Genomic DNA, 23,790 nt, shown 5'->3' on the forward strand with positions numbered 1-23,790 from the left:
GATCGAGTGATGATAACCCTAAAATGCTTCACATTTCGTTCTGATTACCTCACAGTGAAAAATAATGCCACGTGTCGAATTTTATTACTCGGACAAAACAAGCAAGTTTTTGCTTGTTCTCGTCCATTCTTGTGAAAAGCCATATTCCGTTCAAGTGCATCTTGATTATGTATCGAAAAAAAAAAAAAAAACCTCTGCTCAAGGTAGTTAGAAAATAAACTTTTCTGAGAGGTAGAAGACAGAAAAATAGAGGATGGATAGTCAGAAGACGCTTGACAATAATGAGAGTTAACGCAGGTAATGAGGCCGCCGTAGCCGAGTGGTCAAGCGCAGGTGCATAAGTACGCGCGCCTTGAGTGACCGGGGTTCAAGCCCGTGACTGCTAAATACGGTGCTGTTTATTTTATCTTGTGAACTCCTCTGACCGTTTGGTTGTCCCGGAGTATAAACAGAATATTTATTTATTTAAATAGCGAAAAGTAGTTTGTGGTGGGCGACAGATTTTCTGTGTTATGGTCTAAAGTTGTTATCAGAGAAGTAAAGGATGCTGGAAGTTTCCCTACGCAAGGCGATAAGTTGAACAAACCAGAGGTTGGTCTCTATGAAAACAGCCGATGGCGTTTCCTATCTAAAGAATTATGTTTATTTACTCCAAAGGCAGAAATATTTAAAAATGGTCTTTATTTATTATCAGCTGAAATTCGTAAATTTGTCTTAAGGTGCAGTGATCACACACAGTAAAAAGTTTATCTGTAAATTGAAATTAATCACCATTTATTTAGGCATTGAATGATGTTTTCATTCTGGTAATGATCATAAGTATCTAGCGTGAGAAAGTTTGGAACCACTTTCTTAATAAGATGCTTTCCTTTAAGTAACACTAGTACGAAGCCACAAGTTCTCCTGAATCATTCGCGATACAAATGCTATCTTAAGAAAATATGCTAAGCAGAATTCAAAAAAACCCATGACCTTTTTTCAGAAATCAGTAATCCAGGTATAACGATACGATTCTTGCTTTGAAATAAATGCTAAAGATTGTTCTTGTGTTTTGTCAGCATTAAGTTTGTGAGCCTCGTTTCTCTTTATGCAAATGGCTCAAACCTGCTTCTTTGTGCACTTGTGTAAGGATTACCACCGGCCTAACAATATAAACTTACATTGCACTTAGAGTTAACGATACCTGCATGCCTCCCATCGTATGCAGATGGAAATAGGTCGTGCAGTTTGGGTAAAAAGAGCTGCAGTGCCTCAGTCGAGTCATTAAGGTATCAGTTGCCATAAAAGCACGAGGAATTCCGACATCAGCGACCTCACGATTATAGTTGCTTGTGCAAATGGAGCATGGTTAAGAGCAGCAGTGGAATTTACCTATGTATCGACGGAAACAGTGTCTAGTGTATCCAGTCAGTAATTACTGAGAGACGAAACCAGCAACGAGAACAAGTGTGCCTGTCCGAATGGCCGATATTGAGCATATTTATTTGAACTTCATTGCGGGATCGAGAAGTCTGGTCATATACGCAAAAATCGGAAGGTAACGTTCTGGACAATCACCAAAACCTTTATCGGCCCAGCACATAATTGTTTTTAACACTCCAGGATACGCCCTGACAGGTTAAGGTGAATACGTTTGGTAAATACTTGTTCAGTAAACTTTTTATAAAAAAAAAAAAAAAAAAAAAGGTATACAGCAGCCATTATAAACCCACTGCAGAATGGAAGCCTTCTCAACAATTCATGCTGAGGGAAATGGACCATAATCTGCCACGCTGGTCCAGTGCGAGGTGGCAGATCGACCGTATTTAGCAGTCAGGGGCTTGAACCCCGGTCTACTCAAAGAGCGTGTGCTACTGCACACCACATTGGGCTACGGAGGGCGTTTTTATTCTAGAAATCCAACTATGAAAAGTACTTTTGAATTCTGTTCATCATTAGCCAAGACTTTTCCAGTTTCAACTGTTACTTAACCTGTTATTTGTATAAGTGGCTGACACTTCTACTTACAAGCTACAGTAGCTTGTAATACAGACAGCAGTATGCCCCCCCCCCACTACTATACTACTGTCTGTAATACAGATTGTCCGTAATAACACTATACTACTGTCTGTATTACAGACAGTAGTATGAAGTTTTGCAATTTGTATGTAAATAATCCGGCACTGTACCCCAATTAACATGTCAATTATTTGATATTATTTATTTCCCTTCTCATTTCCACAATGATTGAACGCCGCATAAAATCCCAAGATAGACTCGGTACACGTAGCATAAACAGTAATGGCAAGTTAGTAAACAGTTACAATAATTTAATACAGCATTATTCACTTTATTAATTAGTATTAGTATTAGTATTACATTAGCATTAGTATTAGTAGAGGCATTTGATGCAAGAAAGCAAGCTTATGCAGCATCAGCCAAAAAAAAAAAAAAAAGTAACATAAATAAATAAAAATAACCACTTCCACTTCACCCCTCTGTTCGTTCGAAATACCTGTCCAGCTGAGCCTTAAACTTATTTAGGCTATCAACTTCCACGACAAGGGATGGAAGTCTGTTCCACCCACCAACCACCCGCTGGCTAAAGGCAAATTTCCGCACATCTATCCTACATCTGTCTTTCCTCAATTTGAATTTATGCCCTCTCAGGTGATTTTTCTGAGCTAGAGGAAGAATCCCATCAGCATTGAGCATGCTCAAACCATTCAAGGCTTTGTACACCTCTATCAGATCACCCCGCTGGTGCCTAGTTTCCAGACACTGTAATTTGCAAAACTTAAGCCTTTCTTCGTAAGAGAACCCCTTTGTCCCATTCACCAATCTAGTTGCCCTTCTCTGTACTCGTTCCAGCAGCTCTACATCCTTCCTGAAATGAGGCCTCCAGGCCTGTATACAGTACTCTAGGTGTGGCCTGACCATTGCCTTATACAAGGGAATAATCACCTCCTTATCCCTGCTAGAAAAATTTCTATATATCATTGACAATACACCATGAGCTACTCTTGCAGCTCGTCTGCACTGCTCAGAGAACTTCATATCTGCCTGCACCACCACCCCCAGGTCCCTTTCATTCTCTACCACTGTCAGTGTAGTACCACAGAGTTGATACGTTGCTCTGGGGTTGCTGTTTCCCATATGTAGTACTTTACATTTGTCAATGTTAAACTTCATTTGCCACCTCGAAGCCCATCTGCTCAACCTTTCCAAATCCTGTTGCAGCAGCATAGTGTCAGTAGTGTCCTTGACAACCCTGCCAACCTTTGTATCGTCTGCAAACTTGGACATTAAGCCTGATATACCATCATCAATATCATTTATAAATACAGAAAACAATAAAGGCCCCAATACTGAACCCTGAGGGACTCCACTAATAACATTAGTCCACGATGAGCAGTGTCCATTGATTACCACTCTCTGTCTTCTCCCCCTCAACCACCCCTTTATCCATAGCAGCAACTTGCCTCCAATGCCACACTGCTCCAATTTGTGCAGCAGTCTTCCATGTGCAACAGTATCAAAAGCCTTTCTAAGATCCAAGTATATAATATCAAAGTTATTCCCTGCATCCAGCGGGCGATGCTTTAACTGTTTGTGAAATTGTTCAAACAACTTATACACTGCCATACCATTAATATCCGGGCATCTGCATACTACAAATAACCTTTATTCACAAGAATAACTATTAACGTGTGCTGAAACTTTTACTTTACATCCACCACACACCCAGGCTCCACTGGTAGATCATGTACCGTGACTCATCACAGCAAAAGTACAACCGGCTCAAGAACGCATGCCTTACACCAAGCTAAACGGCGTCTGACATTATTCAGGGTGATTAGTGGTTTGTAGACAGCTGCACGATCTTCGTAACCCATATCATGTAGCATCCTGCGCACTGTACCCCAGTCATCTGACTGAGGGCCTGTGAGTGTGTGTGTTTCAGTGACGTGCAGAGCTCTTCGGTCACGTTCCATCGGCTTCCCGAGCCGCTTTAATTTACAGATTATATCTTATCGGTACCGTTGAAATGTCACGTATTACGCTGATTACTTATGTGGCACTCTATTATAAATCTGCACTGGAGGTCTGTTAACTCCGTCGTTCGAGGCATCTTGCATTCACAATTGTATTGTCTCCTCAAATGATGCCTACGAGCATATTTATAGTTGTGACACACGATGCTTGGGTATGGAGGAGGGGTGCCAGGATATTAATGACAGGGAATACAGTATATATGTCCATCGGTGTAAGAAAATAATGCAATGGGGAACATTTCCCTTAATCTGTTCTAAATTTTTTTTAAACTAAATTTTATAGTTCGTGATGGTTCTATTTGAATAGTTCGGATATTACAGAAGAAGGTTAGGAGACATTTGAATGCCGACTATTTTTTAAAATAACTGTAAACTTTGTATTTGACTTCGTATTCTAAGCGAATTCATGTTACGGTTGTTTAAATAAGAATGCATCGATCACTATTATATTCCATCTTGATTTAAAATCTATTTAATCATTTTATTTTGAATTTTGTCTACTTTTCCTCGCAATTCTCTTGAATGCATAATCCAAATTATGCACGCGAATTCCAACGTTGGAATGATTAATTATGCAAATAAGATGTTGGTCAAAGTAGAGAAATTCAAATAAGCCAAAAATATACAGTGGCTGCGAAGCGTATCATGAATTATAACATCGTTTCGTTATGACAGGCATTAACTACCGAGCCCTCCCACCCCTACTTAATTTTGTTTCAGTGGAAACAAAATATAAACAATGTAAGGTCATACAGTTTTTCTTTTTTGAAATTAAGTCACTAGCCGTACAGTTTCCCCAGAATATTACAAATATATATTTTCTTCTGAAATAATCCTGTACGAAATGTTATTTTTCTTTATGATTTCTTTGAGAAGATTCTCTTATTGAAACAGTTGCACTTTTGAAATTAAAGCTTCCGTGAATATAAATGAAATGACTTACAGTTTAGAAACAGCAATCCGCAGCACTGCTTACCATAACGAATACTTTCCGCGTCCAATGAACATAATTTCTGATTGTTTACGCAAACAAGCCTTAATATGCAGGCTCTTCAACACAACAGTCACATCTACCAACATCGAGCCGTATTACTATAAGTATTCATTACACGAGGACTCTTTTAACACTTTACTTCTCTGGAAGGGGTAGACAGGTAGTGGTTAAAGGTAAACCCGTAGCTGTTTTTCAAGGGACGCGTCCAACAAGCAGGTTATAAGTCCTTGTGCTAATAAATTCCATTTCCCTCGAAGAGCAGGTTTCTATTTGTTTTTGCGACAAAGCAAATAAGGCTATGAGGCGTTTGCGTTTTATGCCTGCAAATTGCGTGTATTCTAGTCTGTTGCCTGTTTTGCTGGGGGAAGAAGGGAGATCCTCGTCCGAGACCGATTAATTCAGCCAGCTGTTAATAATAATAAAAAACAAAAAACCACACAAAGAAATTCTCATCTTGACGAAATTTAACTGAGGCTTTTTCCATCGTTGTAGGAAAGCTATTGTAACCATTATGCTACCCAGCAGAATTTACAAGATCAGATTGGATGAACGATTTTGTTCATCCAACAAGCTAAACATTTCAACTTAAAGCTTTAAGTAAAATTACTGACGGAGTTAGTATTTAAATGTATTCAGCTTCTCATTAACACCAAAAATGTCTGTCGTTATTTTTCACGAGCAAAACTTTAAATCTCTCTAATATTATTTTGCATCCGAACCGTGCTCTGTTTAAAAGATTCGAGTTTATACTGCGCAGTAGTAGTTTATTTTAAAAGACACTTTTTTACAAGTTGCAGCGCTGTTAGACTGCGCAATACGAAGTTTTGTTTACAAGGGAAATTTCTTCTTTCTATTTGAATTGTCTCAAGCATTTATAGAATTGGAAATTCCTGGATGTGTCTGTCGGTAAGGCTTTTCTGCTTCTTCTATACATCTTGGCTAATTATCTTTAATCTGAAATAACAAAAAAGAAATGTTAAGTTTATAATGTTATACAAGATGTACGTTTTGAAGAAAAAGAACTGAATTGCACTGATAATGATCATTACTGTATTTAGGAATCAGAATCTTCTAAATAAGTTAAAGAAAATCACTAGTACAATTCATCTGCTTATTTTGTTTTACTGAAGGAAAGAAATGTTTAAAAAAAAATTAAAATAAAATCCCATAGATATATATTTGAAATGAAACGTTTTCGCCATCTCGTGATAATAAGTTTAATTAATCACATCACATTTCAATGATTTGCAATAAAAACATCTTAAAATGTAGCCCAATGTTTGGCCAACTTTAGTGGGCAAGTTCTTTTGATTTGTAATATCAATAAAATTATAAAACATCAAATCGAGGGAATTTTCTAATTTTTATATTTAATATTAAGGGAAAGAAAAATTCAGAGCTTTATTGTAAAGTAAATGTAACAAATTCAAAGTGAAAGCTTCATTATGGGACTGATTTGGTGGATTTATTTAATTACAATACTCACATTGTATTCGGTTAACGTCCAATTTTTCAAGTTTCCACAGCACTTTGCTTAGTCTTTCTTTCAAACTGACATCCTGCGCCATCTATCGTCAGAAATAGAAATCACAATATACTAACACCAATGTTATTCAAACTAAACTTTTCTCACTAACTTTAATCCTGACGTAAATACGTCATCGAGTAAAGCTCTTATTGGCCAACTGCCCGAAGTACCACTGTATGCTCAGAAACCGACCAATAAGAGATCTACTCGAAGGGCATATATTATATATTTTTTTATGTCAGTATTAAAGTTAGAGTGAATATATAATGTTAATGCAACAGATAATGCGTTAATTAGTGAAGGCATGATTGAATGATTTCCATAATCTATATGAAATCCAAAAAAAAAAAGTCCTGCATTGTCTTATGCAGGCGACTTGTGTGTGTATTCCCCCCGCCCCTCCCATATTCCGATTATTTGATCAACTGATATCGGGCTTAGCGTGAGATACACTTCTTACAAAAGTATCCGCACACCCATTTTTATAGTGCATTGAATCTTCTCTGATAAACAACCAATCAGCTGATGCATAAGGAAGGCGTATGGACCACGCAAGTTAGTTGTTATCATGGCTGATTTCGAAAAGGATGGTATTTTCGGATGTTACACTGTTGGCTTGTCGATTCGTACAACTTCCTGAGCTTACCCCATTCAAGTCCAGCGGAAGCTAACTCCACGATGTCAGGGGTAAGGAGGGGAGGATGCAAGAAGAACATCTGCTTCTGGAATGTATTGCGTCAATAATGAAGTTCGGGGGGGGGGGTTATAGTGCGGAATTCGTCAGGAATTGTGTTTTCGGATTTGCTTTTAAAGTACTCTTTCGAGATCGTCACTTTCACAGCAAACGCGCTTCCATATTGAGGCACTGCTCACAAAGAAATAAATTTGCAATACAGTAGTAAGCAGGCAACTAAACGTGTTTAGTAGCATGCGCACATACAGCATGTCACGTTACCAATGTCTTGTAGGGTTCGGTTTCGCGATCTTGTACATCTGCGCTTAACGTTTTCTTTACTAGGAAAATCATAACTGGCTTTACGTCAAATTTATTGAATTAACTAACTTTTGATTAATCCAATAAATTATAAGATGAATCCTAGTTTCAACTATTACGAAACTTATATTTGCTGCTGCAGAAGCTCATTGGGTCATAATATATCGTTATTTTTTTTTCCAACCTGTTTTTTTTTTTTTTTTTTTTTGTTAAATTTAGAGCGCCACTGGTGTTCGTAAATAGTGTGACTAGGAGTTTTAAGAAACAAATCCGTTTTTTTATTTTTTTATTAAAAACTAATTTGTTGTTTCCAAATTTTGCCATTTTTGTTTCTTTGAGAACTAAATTTTGTGAAAATTCGTTTTTGTCGAATTTCTTTTCAAGAAAAAGTGACAAAACAATATTTCTGATCCATCATCAGCCTTGTGAAGTTCAGTTATTTGGTTGTCCTGTTGGTCCTGCCATCTATCGCACAGTTTTAGAACTACCATGCAAATTATTAAGGAAGAAGAAATAGTGTATCGAAATGCACGTATAAGGAAATGAGACTGAGTTTTTAAATAACATACCAGAACTTACAGTCCAAATGAATGTTGGCCCCCCCTCCTCCTCCTAGGCAGTTTTATTTTAGGGACGTTTCCATTGCTGAAAATATTTTTAGAATTAATTTCGTTTTAGTTCATATTTTTGTAATACGAAGCGAAGTCTGTCGAATAAGTGGGGGGGGGGATAATATAATTTTTGGTGAAAACTATTTCGCGGAAAGCGCACTGTACAGCGAAGCAGTGTCATGGTCTCACTTTAAAGCGAGATAGGGCTTGACCAATCATTTAATTTGCACATAACCGATTCTGAAAATGTCACAGTCGATTATATTCATATCATTCAAATGATATTATTCCATTATGCCCATCACTACGTAATATCCGTCAGGGGAAGGACATTGCGTAATATAAAACGACAGAAAAAAGGGCCCATTAATCACTCACGTTAACAGGAAAACTATCTTCCCAGAGGGGAACAACAGGGACCACAGGATAGTTTTTACAATACACTCGAAATACATCACTGAACCTCTACAGATACATAAGTTTTTTTTCTCTGTAGCCATGGAAGCAAGCTGTGTCTCACTTGATGACATCACATAACACAGCGCATTTTATAGCAGGTAAATCGTCCCTCCTCAGACAAGATAGTGGGAGGGGGTACAGAAGAACTCATACCGAATGAAATAGTTGTTGAAGCCCGAGTTTACACAGTATCAGTTAATGCAACGATTTCTGATGATGAAGAAGTAGATGCAGCAGTAGTCGATGAAACCATGTTGTAGGAACAGTTGAAGCTGTAGTTGTTGCTGAAGTGTCCACAGGAACAGAAGTTGTATTATTTAAGTTGGAATTATGAGATGGACTTTGAGCGAAGACATCATGGGCAAACAGTTGCAGTGCATGAAAAGAGTTAACATTTTGTATCAAGAGTATCTTGACCAGGAGAGAAATTTTCAACTGACTTAGATAAACCATCTCTTATACCCAATGATGCTCATGAAAACATCTAAACCTGCTCGCCGTCGAATCTTGATGTCGAGTCTGATTAATCTTGATTCATCAGACTCTTTCTAGTCGTCCAAGCTCGGAAACGTTCTTCTATGTTCCCTAGTTGTAGTCTGCTGTTAACTGAGGGCTCATGAGCCATTTGTTGTCCCGGAAGCACGTGCCAACTGTCGTTCACCCCGACTGTCAACTAGAGGTGGTCTCTTCTCCCCTGCACGTTGGTTGGTTGCGTATCCCTCTTTGGACCATTCTCGCCACGTCTTCACTATGGCGGCCCTCGAACAGCTGACAATGCCTGCGGTTGCTGAGAAGTTGGCCATCGCCTTCCTAGCGCCGCAAATCATCCCCGTTAAAATTCTGTCAGCTCCTTTCCCCATTGCACGAACTTCGTGGCGTCTCCGTAGCCAGGTGAGCAGGAGCAGCAGTGCGTAGCACACGCTTCTTGATTAGACCGGGGTTCGAGCCCGTGACCACCAAATACGGAGGATGCGGAAAGGTCAAGGAATGACCACCGCATATCCCCGGAGCAATATGGCCTTAGTTGCTAATGCTCCTAAAAACCAAATAACAAACAAACAAACAAACGAACGAACTTCGTACTGACAGACACTACCCGTATTGTCAGTGTATGTGCTGCGCCAGGGGTTGTCATAATGTTTTGGCTCATGAGTGTGTATGTTCCCAGGTTCTATAGATATCCGCGGTCTTATACGAGGTATTTGAAAGATTAATTAATATTTTTGAATAATAAACACGAACGATAAACAGTTAGCAACATACTAATTTTGCGCACTTCACGGCACGCCAAATTTGAAAGAAATTTCGAAAAAATGGAAATAAATAATAGTATCTAATATATTTTAAATTTTTTTAAAACTAAACGTGGTTTAAAAAAATTTAAACATAATAAACAGGCACCATTGACAACATAACGGTCTTTTAAACTGAAAAATGGAAGATATTAAAAAATTCATGTTTATTTTAAGCCTTAAATGTTTTCAATTTTCAGCAGAATTAATATTTTCAAAAATAAAAGGTGTAAAAAACATTTTTTAAATATTTAATTTTTTATTAAAAATAAAAAGTTAATATACACTGAGTGATCACTGAATTATGACAACCTACCTAATACTTTGTAGGTCCTCCTTTTGCCCTCAGTACAGCAGCTATCCGACTTGGCATTGATTCAACAAGATGTAGGGAGGTTTGGCCAACCAAGCTGTGTGTAATGCGGTCAGCAATGCAGGTATGGAAGTGATTGGTGTATCCAGACGCCTGATATGCCTTTCCGTAGTGTCCCACAAGTGCTCTATGGGACTGATATAGGCGGAGTTCGGAGGCCAATCGATATGCAGGAAGTCAGAACCGTGTTCCTCAAACCATTCCTGCGCAACAAAGGCCCGATGACAAGGCACATTGTCATCTCGGAAGACACCATCAGTGTCTTCCGAGACACTGATGGTGTCTTCACTGTTCGACGACGCGAACAGTGCTGCGCCTGTTCGCGTCGTCGGACCCGGCACTCACCTCTAACATCAACTTTTCGCTGACCTTTGCAGTTTTGCCGTCGGGTCGTTGTTTGACCATTTTGACGCCATTTCTGGTGCACTTTAACTACAGCGGCTCTCGAACAGCCCACCAGTTCAGCCGTTTGGGAAATCGAGGCACCAGCTCTTCGAGCACCCACAATCTGTCCTTCATTAAAGTCCGATAAATCCCGCTCGGAATTTTAATACCTACTGAACCACTGATACTTTATCTATGCTACGTAGGTCGACTAACTCCGCACTCTCGTACCTCACGTGGTCAAAGGGTCGCATTCAGTTTTCACAGGGGTGGTCATAATTCAGTGAGCACTCAGTGTATATTATAATCCATTAAGAAAAGATGAAATATTGATATTTAAGCTTCTTTCTTCCATTATGAGACGATTTGATAGATGGAAACTCTTGGCAATAACTAATGGTCAGTTACCTTTATGCCAGCATGGAACACAAGTACTTTCCACCGCTGACAGAAGAAAACTGGCCCTTTGACTTTGAAAGTAGTTTAGCTGCGAGTGGAAACACGTTCCAACATGTTTTGCTGAAGTCCTTCTTCGTTTCCACGAGCTACACATTGAACTGTCTCATTATTATATAGTCACACCTCGTAGAACAGAAGAGCTCAACGTCACTTGAAGGAATGGAAGAATATTTCGGTGAACACCCACCATAAACCAATGGAAGTGTTCCTCGAAGGAAACTATGCGCTATAGAAAGGGACAATGGGATATAAAAGGGCCTTACCCTTTTATGTCCCACTCGCGGCATTTGTTCAACATAGTCCTATATTTCTCCAACAGACGGTCAGATCTTGTACGCTTAATATCATATCGTTAGTCCCCACATTAATAATAATTCTGTTTTTACCTCCCTTAAAATCTGACAATCATCATCAACTGTGGCTCCTGGCTCTTTGGCTAACAATGAAGACACCTTTCTGATATGGTACAAACAAAAGCGGGTCGAATTTGAGAGCATTAAGGTTTCGTAGTTAGCTACCCCATAAATTCATTTTTTATGTACTATTATGCTACCATCGGCTCTTTTCGGCTCGCGCGAGCTTTTAGTTTTTCCATTATGTAGATGACAAGTGGTTAATCTGTAGTACTGCTGGCTTTAATGGAGACCCCTAGCAATTTCTTCAAAGAATACTGAAACAGTGAGCGAGGTAAGTCTCCATTTATTGCTTTTCCCGTGATGGGAGGGAGAGTTAAAGTTCATAGATCTCGATTTCTACTTCATCGTTCAACGGCACTTACAGATATAAGAAGATAGTTTTCTGATGACCTTCACTTCGTTGGAATTTTTATCGTTCCGTTTTCGCTCCAAATAATCATTTCACTAATTACCAAAGACATCTTCCAACGTCTTGAACTGCCTTCTTTGTTATTTTGTTTTAGTGTGGTTTCTCTGTGGCATATTTGCTAAAGTTCGTAAAGCGACTGCGTAAATCTGTAATTCGGATTATACGCATCGGCGGTATTCATAAGGAATCCTACACTGAGCGGCAAACAAAAGGTGCAACACGATATTACCGCGGAGTATTTCAATCCTGGTAAAACACCGAAGAAAATGTTCTCTTTCTTACGAATTAAATTTCAAAATATCCAAGTTACGTATCCCCGCTTTTAAGAACGCACGCAAACAGACATTTGATATATCATTTTGTTTCCCCGCTATGCTCTCTTCAAACCACTCAGTAAATGGAAGTATTTCTTTTATATACGAGTAATAAGAGTTTAGCTTCGCTTTGATAGCATTTTGGAGGAGGGCTCTTTTCATTCTGCAATGCAAAAACAACTGATTAACTTCAGTACCGAATAGGACCAGTCCGGAATATTTTTTTATATTTCAGTTATTTGAAGGTCAAGACAAAACAGTCTCCGAATCGTTTAAGGCTTTGAGGGGAGGGTTGATTAACAAGTTAGGAGCCCTGAAAAACTGCCGTGTCGAATTCAATTCTGGTACAACATTGAAGAAAATAGAGCCCTTGTGTTCGATTCCCGCCACGAGCCGTAGTTCATAAACACCTCCCCCATTGTGAGACAAGAGGAACGTCCTCACCATTTCGGAAAGTCCCACTTTCCCATCACAAACAACCGTGCCCTCCCATAGAAGAACTGTATTAGATCTATTAAATCGAACTCAATGTTAACTCATAGCTATATTTTATATCAAATGTGTTTATTTTCAATTTTTATAGCTACCTTGGGAATCTCTTATATAGGGACATCCATTGGCACTTTGTTGGCTAGCGATCAATAACTGAAATACAATCCTTTTTGATGTTCACAAGCGCTGATGTCCTGTTGAAGAGGTAATTGCTTGAGAGTTCCCAGTTCCAATTTTTACTCTATATTTCGTTATTAAAATTTTGGGAGAGGAGAATCGTTCGCTCGCGCTGTTGGGGGCGTGTTGCCTTCTTTATTTTAGTTTTAGGTTGGCTTGGTACAAAGGAGCAGAATTGTACCTTACCAAATTTTGCTTAAAAAAGACGACAGGAATTTGCTGTGTTGTAACCTGGGTTAGTGTTTCCATTTTTCATAAGTCTCGCAGTACCCAATTTACAGACGCGATATACCAATACCTCGTGGCTTCAAATGACTGGACGCAATCTTCGAAGAACCTGTCTTTACGCAAAACTCGGATTTTTCATCCAGAATAATTTTAATTTTAATTTCAACTGATCCAAGAAGTCACTAAAATAGTTTATCCTTTTTCTATTTCATTCGGAATCAATCTTATTCAACGCCATCAATAAATTAACCAAAATATTACGAATCGCATATATTTTGCCTCTCGACAAAATATTATTCAATTTCTCTTGACTGTAGTCAAGAGAAAAGTAAACGTATAATATGTTTAAATAAAATGCTTATCTTATTTTCCTAAGTGTCAAAAGCGGTATGAAAACAGTTCATTTGATCTTTTAATTTAATTAAACCCAACGCCAACAACAAAGTAGGCTAACTCCTAAAAGAAATTTTAATATTATAATATATTTTTTTATTCTTTAGACAGAAGTGGCTCACCAAATCCAAAAGTTCCTCTTCTATTTCTTTGGCTTCTGAAGAGGATGCGACGAGTCCAGGACTGTCGTGCGACCTTTTTCTTCCGTTTATCCATCCTCTGCTGTACTGGAATGTCTGTCCAGATACCGAGAGCGACATATGAAGGATTACGACCAACACAATACTTGTAGCGTGCATGGCAGTTATGCGTACAGAAAAGGATACCGAACTTTAAGGTGCTTGTGCAGATTCTCTGAAAGAGGAACATAAATCTGTATGTTCTGGAATGACGAGCTGCTCATTTTATGAAAAAAAAAAAAAAAAATGTGTGTTTTGAAATGCAGCCAGTGAAATTTCTTTGCTGTTTTGTCTACTTTGTGTCATAAGAATGTTCTCGATTTCTCACTAAACTGTTGGACCCCCCCCCCCACAAGTGGATGATCTCTTACGAGGAAAAACAACTACTATTTAGAGTTAAGTCCAATCATTATAATGGACCTCGAAATATAAGAGTATGCTATGTAGAAGAGTACAGCAATAACTTAAAAATGCACAAATTTCAGAAATTGATATTTGAGACAGCGATGAAAGTAACTGTACACATTATTCAAATGAACAACAAAAGTGCGCTCATCCCCCGGGGGTGGGGAATAACTACTGAGAAGTAATTCGCCGTACTGGAATTGATCGCGGTCAAACACACAGTAGGGAGGGTGCGATTTGTGGTCAGGTTCGAGGGAGCAGAGTGTTATCATCTGTTTCAGTTGCGCTTTGTAAGAGTGAGGGAGAATATGGATGGATTTTCTTAACGGATTCAAAACTATTAAAAATGTGTATACGAAAGAAAACAGAAAAGAACGTTTCATCTCTCTCCCTTTCATTCAGCTGTAGTTAAGATTCAAATTGTTAAAGCAGGAACTCCACATCGCACTACAACTGAAGTTTAACACCGATGAATGGTACCACACTCAAGGAGTTGAGTATGGTACCAATGATAAACTGGAGATTGAAAACACCTAGAGTACTTGTATAGTCTGACATGAAATTCTCTGAGTAGCGTAGAAAGGCTACTAGGGGAGCTCACAAGATTCTGTCAAAAAACCGGCGAGAGGGGTACCTAAATACACGTTTCTTGTATTCTCTCTATCTTGTGAACTCCCGGAGTATAAACAGAAAAATTTATTCAGTTTATTTATTTTTAAATACAGGAATTTTGTCAGCAGGGGAAAAGAGATGATTTTTTCCATTGTGTAAGGCTGCATACAGGTTATAAGCTTTGTTTTGTTAAGGATGCAGAGCTCTTGGAACGAGTAAAAGAACAAAAGAAGAGCAAAAGGGTATTCTTATTGTGAAAGACTTCATTCAGTTCTGAAAATAGCAAGAAACTAGGCACCAGCGAGGAGACCTGATTGAAGGGTTTTAAGAGTTTAAATGGAGTTACCTAAACTAAATACAGATGGCGTCATCCTTACCCTTTCTTAGATGACAAAAAGGGGACATGAGTTTAAATTGGAAAATGGTCGAATGCGAGAAAATCTGTTTTTAGAAAGATAGTAATTGATTTATTAATAACATTATTACCGTTATTTATTTTTTTTTTTTGAGAAAAGTGGTTCCTGTGGGCCGCGGAGCCTTGGGGATCTGCGGAATATACTACATATAAACAAATAATGTATTGCACATGTATGTATGTGTAGATGTTCTAATTAATAAAATACAAATTCATTTAAAGGTGGCATTTTAAATACAGTTGTGAATGCCACTTGAATCACAACAATTACTCAGTAGTGAGTAACCAGTGTGGTTCACACAACATACTGGTAGTGTCAACATGTATGTTGCTTGAGTTTCAGGTTCCACTATAAATCTTTACTTTTGCAGAGTTAAGTGAATTCCGTAGCTGCTCTTCTCAGTTATTTCGAAAAATTTCGTACTCGACGAGTCCCAGATCATAAAACGCTTGCTACTGTGGAGAGACGATTTAGAGATTGGTTTCTGTAGAGTTCCCTCGCCTGAGACTGACTTACTCGGTCGCGTTATGAAAAATACCCATAAATATTCCTCGGGATTCGAACTCAGATCTCCTCACACCCAGTGGTTTTTCACTGGGTGTGAGGAGGACGGTGATTATACTAACCGTGCTACCACAAGGACACGACTTAGAGAATAGAGGGGGGTTTCAACGAACTGCAGATGTTAAAGAGCAACATTCTTTGCCAGGTATCTCCTACCGCAGTAGGTTTTTAGGTTGCATAATTGTTTCATCTGCAAGTGTACGAAGGACATAGTTAATTGAAATTGTATATATTTCGTGGTTCGCTTATACAAGAACTATTGTCACAAGACACGAATAAGTGCATAAACTTTTGTCCGCGGCTTATTTTTTAAATGATCACGTGATTCATTCTCATCCATGTGCTGGTTACAGAGGACTCATGCTTTACAAGAAATGGAATTCCCAACTCTCGAAGACACTCATATCTGTGTCGAAGAAAACCCGCATACGACGTCAGCCAGTCAGTCAATCCTATTGGTCATTCTTTATTTTATTATTTTTTTTTATTATCAAAAGGAATTCAGAAATGGCATACCTATATTTTCAGAAGAACAATTTGATGGAACTAGTGGAAGACATACCCTTGAAAATGTTGTTTATGCATAACTGTCTACTAATCCTTCGATGTTTTTGACTTTTTAAACACAGAATACAATAATGAGTTGGGCGGAACGGCCTATGCGATTTACCATGGAAGAAGACGAACTGGTAAATCGCATTTTGGAAGCTTTTGAAACCGTTAAAAATATTCCTGAAACGTTAAGACACGCCAGTTATTGTTTGAATGCTGCATTGAAAAAAATGGAGAATACGGAAGGGTATTTCGGTGTCTATGATTTACGATTATTGTTTAATATATCTGAAATATCGATTTTTGAGCCATATGTTTATAGAAACTTTTTTTTTATTTTTATCTGTAGAATATGCTCCTACATTTGATCCCTACAATTTTTAAAACCCCTGTATATAACTCATTTTATTACGAAAAAAAATACATCCTACTAAAATAATCACGGTACTAAAAGTACAGTACAATACTCTACTTAACGGATATCTAGAGGATTTACATATGGACTGACAAGGAAAAGCTTGTCATATCCATAACAAATTTCAATTTTAAAAATTTTATAAAGGCTCAGATGGTTCTTCAGATTTTCAATAATCATGGGTGTAAAATATATAAAATACTGTTATGAAACATTTCAGTATAAGGTATTTTGTAAATCCTCGAGTATCGTAAATATAAAGATACCAAATAAGGGTATCGAGGCTGACGAGTTCCTATTTACATTTTTCTTTAGGGTAAGTACCCTTTTCTTCATTGACTCAAATTCTTCTAGCAATGCACCAAGTTTTAATTTTAGATTGGTACTCCCTACAAGCATAGTGGCACTCATCGGTACTCCTTGGAAGCAATGGGAACAAAGAAAATAATCATCCGTTGAGTGCTATGGTTAGCAAATACATCGTATATCAACCCTTAAATTCATGAGACACGCAATATACGCCATAAAGTTATGACTCACGTGGGAATCGCCTGCGGCTATTTCCGCCTGAGTCAAAATAGCCTCTGACGAGGTATTGAAAATTAACCAAAACCGCTAATCCTTTAATCCACCCGTAGACACAGAAAATAAAAGAATGGCTCAAGAAAGATATATAACTCAAAAATCATATAAAACGTAATACATTTTATAAATGAACATAAACAATTTATCGATATCGGTGATAAAAAAAACTGATACCAAAAATCAGTTCGTCTTATGATCTCCAGCTGCCACGTCACACACCAATGTGACCAGTATCTTCAAATTAAAATGCGAGACTCCTTTATGTAATCTGTACAAGATAATGTTGAGCAATAAACTAATCAGTAAATATGATAAAATTATTAATCATTTTCCTAATATAGCGGGTACAAATTAATATTAATGGTGTTTGAGAGACCTGCTAATATTAAGCGCTGAAGAATTTCAGTTTAAGCCTCTCCAATTTCGTTGTCCGTCCCAAAAATGTAACTAAAAAGCTAATTGTCGAGTAGTGGATACTTAGCTCAGTAGAACTAAGAAAACTAGTACAAATTTCAAGGGCATCTTTTATGCCAGCCTTGATTAGAAGCTCTGAAGACTCAGCATGTTGTTGTATTAGGGGCATCACCGACTAAGGCCATATTATTCCGTCTATACTGCCTGTAAAAATTGCGTGTTTTTTGTGGTCTGTTTTCTGGACGAAAAACCCGAGTTTCCAGGAGAAAAAACATGCTACCCTCGCCTTAGACCCACTAACTCAACCACGTTGTGAAAAAGTCGCGTAAAAAATGGCGCGCGTCCGAGCACGCGTGGTAAATGGTTTTATGTGAAACGTCCTTGGCTTGAAAGGTTAGCGAAATCCAAGCCAATAGCCTAATTACCCTTTTGATTGTAGCCATTTGAATGACTTCAATCAAACGGTAGCATCTACAATAAAATGGCAGCTGCAGGAAGTCTGGTTGTGACAGATTAGATTTACTTGGTTGAAGTGCCCCCCCCCCCCCTAGGATGTTTCACATCAAAAATTCCACACGTCATTGATGGGACTCGAACTCAGGTCTTTTCCACCCGGTGTGGGGAGGACGGTGCTTATACCAACTGTATTACAAAAGAAGACTGACTGAGCACGACGGACACTAATAAAACTACATACAGCCTGAACCGATGCACCAGACTTCTAATATTGTTTACTGATCACGAACGGACAAAATCACCCAATGGAATCCAGCCATTATCAACCCACTGCAGGATGGAAGCCTCCTCAACAATTCATGCTGAGGGAAATGGACCATAATCTGCCACGCTGGTCCACTGCGGGTTGGCAGATCGACAATATTTAGCAGTCAGGGGCTTGAACCCCGGTCTACTCAAAGAGCGTGTACTAGTGCACTCCCGCTCCTGACTACTCGGCTACGGAAGCCTCCACGTGCTTATCTACGTTTTAAACATAGACAAGCTTCACTGTTTACGTAAGATTTTCTCAGCCAACACAATCGACATCACACACTGTGCCCGTATGTACTGAGAGAAAATTTACGAACAGAAACTATAGGAAGAATATTTTCATGCAAGAAAACCGGACATTAACTTTTCATTGGACTCAGCTCTTTTTATTGGTTAATATTTACAAGCGGGCACCCCTTCCGATTGATCGTTGCGAGTAGCAGTGATTGACATGCGTAGCCCGCTATGGTTAGTCTTAAGTAGGGTGTTTATTCCCCCCCCTCCGCCGCTGTTTGAAAATTTGGAACTAGTTTTCCGATTTTAAAACAGTGGTGGGGGGGGGGGGTAAACACCCTACCGTCTGCATTATTGGTACAAAGTCCTTTCTGACGACAATAATTGATGTAATCTTAATAAACACGGATTTCCTTTCGGAATGAGGTTCGCTTGAGAGAGAGAGAGAGAGAGAGAGAGAGAGAGTGTGTGTGTGTGTCGGCGCCCTTTTACTAAGGATATATATATTTATTGCCTCATTGTTCTTGTGTTTTCTGGCGCCCCGAGCAAGGGCCCTACTAGCCCGTGCCTTAATCCGGCATTGATCTGAAAATACTTTAATTAAGCAATGAATAACGTATGATATACACCCATATACACTTTCGCCTAAAAGTTTGGAATCAATCACGTTTCATTTTTCTTAATTTTCAAAGTTTTTATTAAAATAAGAACCAACTTATTTAACGATTTTTATTAAAATATTTTCTATTATGTATAAAAATCAAATAATATTTAAGAAATTTCTAGACTATTTCAGAATGTTGCAGATGATTCTAGAGTGTTTTGCAATAATATAAATTGAGCAGCAAAGTGTTTGGTGTCGGTTTTGTATGTTTTATGATAAAAACTGAGTGTTGAAAACAGAAACGCTGTTATAACTCTGTATAAAGTTATTCTCATGAGAAATATTGCCGGAAGCACAAGGTAAGACCATACTATTGATTTCTAAACGCAATCGAGACTTACTGCACCTGAAATCCGAGCTCAGTTCAATAGGAACACAGAAACTCCCGTGTCTACATCCACTAAAACTTCGTCTTAAACCTTGATGATTTCTTTGTCATTGCATCTAGCGGTCCCTTATTAAAACCTCAAAATCCAAATAAACGGTTGGCTCGGGTAAAGAGCCATCAACATTGGACAACTGAAGAGGAGAAAAACGTACTATGGACGGATGAATCCAAAGTTGGCATTTTGGATCCAAGCGTAGAGGTGGTTCCGTCACGATCTGGGATTGCTTCTGTTTTTCTGAAGTGGGTGGCATCGCCAGAACTGCAGGAATTTTAAGAAAAAAAGGCTACAAAAACATCCTTAAACATAATGAAATATCTTCTGGACTTCGACTTTGTGGAGGAAATTTTATATTACAACTAAGACAATGACAAGAAGGGAATTTCCAGCAACTAAACAGGAAGGAGAATTGCAAATTATGGTTCCGATACTGCAGTCGCCTGACTTAAACCCAGTAGAGGCGTATGCGATCATCTTGGCTGTCAAGTCTACCCATCTTCACAAAATTTATCTGATACCTTGCAGATCGCTAAGAATTATGTTAGAAAAGATTATTACAGACACTATTATAAAATTATCACTGCCATGTCTGTAAAGGCAGTGATAAAATCTCGTAGTGTATTTCGATAAAAATCAGTTCAGTTGATACTACTAATTGACGAGGATAATTACTATGATTCAGAATGCTTAGTTTCCTGTATATAACAAAAAATATTTTTTTTTTGTTGTAAATTTTTCAACTCTTAATAAAAAAAATCTTAAAGTACTTTGTAGTGTGTGGTTTTTTAATATTAAACCTTACACTGTCATAACTAATAAAACGGTTGGCATACGCTGATTCCAAACTTTTAGGGGGGGAGTGTATGTGGATTAAAGTCTGTAAATGTTAATTATTGTGATGATGTGGGGTTTTAGGCGCATCAGCAACCAAGGCCCTATTATACTGCATGTAATATGTCTGTAAATTGCGTGTTCTGTGGTTGACTTGCTGGATGAAAAACCCAAGTTTCCGTAAAAAACCATGCTCCCCTCGTCTGACGGTGGCATGGTGAAACCTACTAACTCAGCCACGTCGTGAAAAAAGCCCATAAAATTTCCTCGCCTCATTAACAGGATTCGAACTCAGGTCTTTTTCACCCGGTGTAGGGAGGGAGGTGATTATACCAACTGTGCAACCCAAGAGGGTAATTACTGCGATGCAGAATGTGTAGTTTCCTGTGTATAAGAAAAAAGATTATTACTAATAATCAGAAGGTGATAAGTGCATATTAAAGCGGGAGGCTGAGGGTGAAGCACTTCATATTTATCATGGAGAAAGCAATTAAGTAAATCCTGGAAAAGCGTTGTTTTGACCAAAGCCCACAGCTGTAAAACAGGTCCACAATTACAGATCTATAACGTTCGACTATACAGATGGCGCTACATAATAAAGAGCAGTTGATGTGCGTTTCTAGATATAATATGCAAACCATATATGGTGCTAAAGACCAGATACTCAGCGGTAACAGCATTGTACAGGAAGAATTTTTGGAAATGCTTATGAAAGCAATCACCAACTTCTTGAGAAGTGAGTTCCGAACCCTGCTTGCACCAGTAAAATTGTTATTGTAATAAAAACACGTAATTTAATTAAATATCACGTGATTAATGGTGAAGAAAGTTCTACAGCAAGTGATGGATGGTTTGGACATTAGGAAAAATGTTATGGTATTGAATATACTCCGGGATGACCACAGTCAGAGGAGTTCACAAGATAAACAGAATTCAAGAAACAGCACCATATTTAGCAATAACGGACTTGAAACGCGTGTAGTTTTGCATCCTCGCATTTGATCTTCACTCTACTGTGGCTAGGCGAGGATTATCCACCCATAAGTCTATTGCTCAAAAATTTACAGATTAAGGTCATTTATGAACAGAGAAAATTTGATTAGGGAACAACCCTACAAATATGGATGAAACACGTTTATTTTGCAAGATGATAACCATAAAAACGATGGCAAAATAATCGGTGCCTGTGGAACCACGATACAACCGCCTTCAGAAATGCACCCGGAACTTCACAAACTGCCGCTTGTTGTTGGTAAAGCAGCTAATCCTAGAGCTTTTAAAATCACACTCTTCTTCTTTACCAGTTTAATATTACTCGTAGAAATCAGCATGGATGGACTTTGCATTATTCAAAGAATGTTTTTTATTTTCGCGATTTCGTACATTCTGTAAAGAAATTGAAGAAAATAAACTTACCGAAAGACTACTGTCTTTCTGGATTACATTCCATAAGAGTCCCAGAGGAATTACAAGAAGGGAACATAACGGCCACGTTTTTACCACCGAATGGATGAACCAAGTGGTTCTAGAATCTCTACATGGGCGAAAGTTTTTGAGTTCAATTTTGGGAAAAACAGAAGACACGAATATAGAATCGTTAAAGGTCAACAACAAAGGGAGTGTTTACAATATACTACTAACATGGACAACATTTACTAAATCTTGGAGAAAACTTTGGCTCTTCGTTAGTCTTTTAACCTCGACAGTGCTAACAAAAGTCCTGAACTACAAGAAATAACGAACAGTTTATGAACTGATTTCAGGCAAATTGAAGGTTCCGAAGACTTACAGCAAGAAGACGCACAAACAATGGATTCAACAATGTTTTCAAACAAATCAGTAACGATATGTTGGTTTGTCGATTAATTGAAAAAGTCAGTTAAAACCAACTTTTTCGGTTAACTGACCAACTACCGGTCGTGACACGTCGGATAAGGGGCCTTCCACATTACTGCAAACACCCTAACTGTGACAAGATGATGTTAGGCTCCATCTTGATGGAAATTTATAAAATTGAAATTACTGAACGTGCAATAGTTCACGAGTACAGTTTCTGCTAGAAGACTAATTATATATACAAAGCGCCGGGATTCATGCTAGTAATGATACGCCACTTGAGTGAACGAATTAGCTTTTCAAACTCATGTAAAATCTGTATATAGTGAATAAAGAAACTAGAAAATGCAACTTACTGTGCCCGAGAAATCGATGTGATGTAAGCAGTAGTCAACGATATCTAAGGCAACTATTTTACTCCAACTTTATTTATACCTCGCCGTTTACTTGACAAAACAGCCCGCCATCTGGCACGTGCACAAGGTCTCCACTCTCATTGGTCCACAGCTGCAATGCTCGTTGGAGTAAGAAACACTAAAGGCGCACGCGTTTCTAGGTATATAAAACAATCAACTGATTAACGAAAAATGAGAAACAAGGATTTCGCGAAATTAAATAGTGAGAGGGCTTTTTTGCCCTTCCCCTCATTTCTTCGCACAAAAAAGCAGAATGACACTTTTACAGACTTCAGAAAACGGAATGTGCAGGTAAAAATAGCCTAGCGGTCTCACCTGGCAAAATGCTGTAGTCGTTACTATGGCAACAGCGTAAGATTTCTCGTGGCTTAATATGGTTTGTACATCTGAACTGTTTTAAGATACCCGAGAATACGCGAATTCCTTTTAATTCTTTATACTTTCGTTTGATTGATTCATACTTCGCAATACTGTACACTATAACACCCTCGCATTTTAATCGTACAAAGTTATTCGACAAGTTTCGTTCTTTTATGCAAATATTGCATTTTCAGCAGTGCATCAGCACCCACTCTCGCGAACCCGCCTTAAAAACCTTTCAACTGCATCAAGGAAATAAACAAAGTATATATTACACAACAGAAGTCCGGATGGCCAGGCTTACATTGTGCTGCAGATAGGAAGGAGATCCATTCAATCTCATTTCGTTAATGGCTCTCTGAAAATGATCGGTAGTATTTTTCCTTTTTAAAGTTTCGGCTTTCTCGGCACACCATAACCGTCCTGGAACAGCAGTCGCATATGGCTGTGTGTGCGCGCGCGTGCCAGCATGTTACGCAAACAATAAAAGTGTATGAATACATTGGGCGATGTCTTTTATATTTGAGGAAGAGGTTTCAAGTGGAATATTTTTCCACTGATATGATGTGGGCACTATTTAGCCTCACCATCGCGTA

General features: G+C 38.4%; 1 protein-coding gene across 2 annotated transcripts in view; it reads right to left on the reverse strand.

The window, feature by feature from the left end:
• Positions 1-5,771: 5,771 nt before the first annotated feature.
• Positions 5,772-23,790, reverse strand: part of Crz (Corazonin) — a 42,392-nt gene continuing 24,373 nt past the window's right edge. The window contains exons 1-4 of one of the 2 annotated variants that reach the window (XM_090372020.1): positions 22,775-22,806; positions 13,680-13,911; positions 6,515-6,596; positions 5,772-5,982 (exon numbers count right to left, since the gene is read on the reverse strand). In XM_090372020.1, the coding sequence (XP_090228146.1) occupies positions 5,978-5,982; positions 6,515-6,596; positions 13,680-13,856 (264 nt within the window). In that variant the 5' untranslated portion in view covers positions 13,857-13,911; positions 22,775-22,806 and the 3' untranslated portion in view covers positions 5,772-5,977. Of the gene's footprint in view, positions 5,983-6,514; positions 6,597-13,679; positions 13,912-22,774; positions 22,807-23,790 lie in introns of those variants that run through there. The other variant, XM_090372021.1, reaches the window with a different exon arrangement.

This window comes from Mastigoproctus giganteus, chromosome 4 (genome assembly GCF_048544385.1).
Source record: "Mastigoproctus giganteus isolate SK-2022 chromosome 4, ASM4854438v1, whole genome shotgun sequence".
Classification (NCBI taxonomy): Eukaryota; Metazoa; Arthropoda; class Arachnida; order Uropygi; family Thelyphonidae; genus Mastigoproctus; species Mastigoproctus giganteus.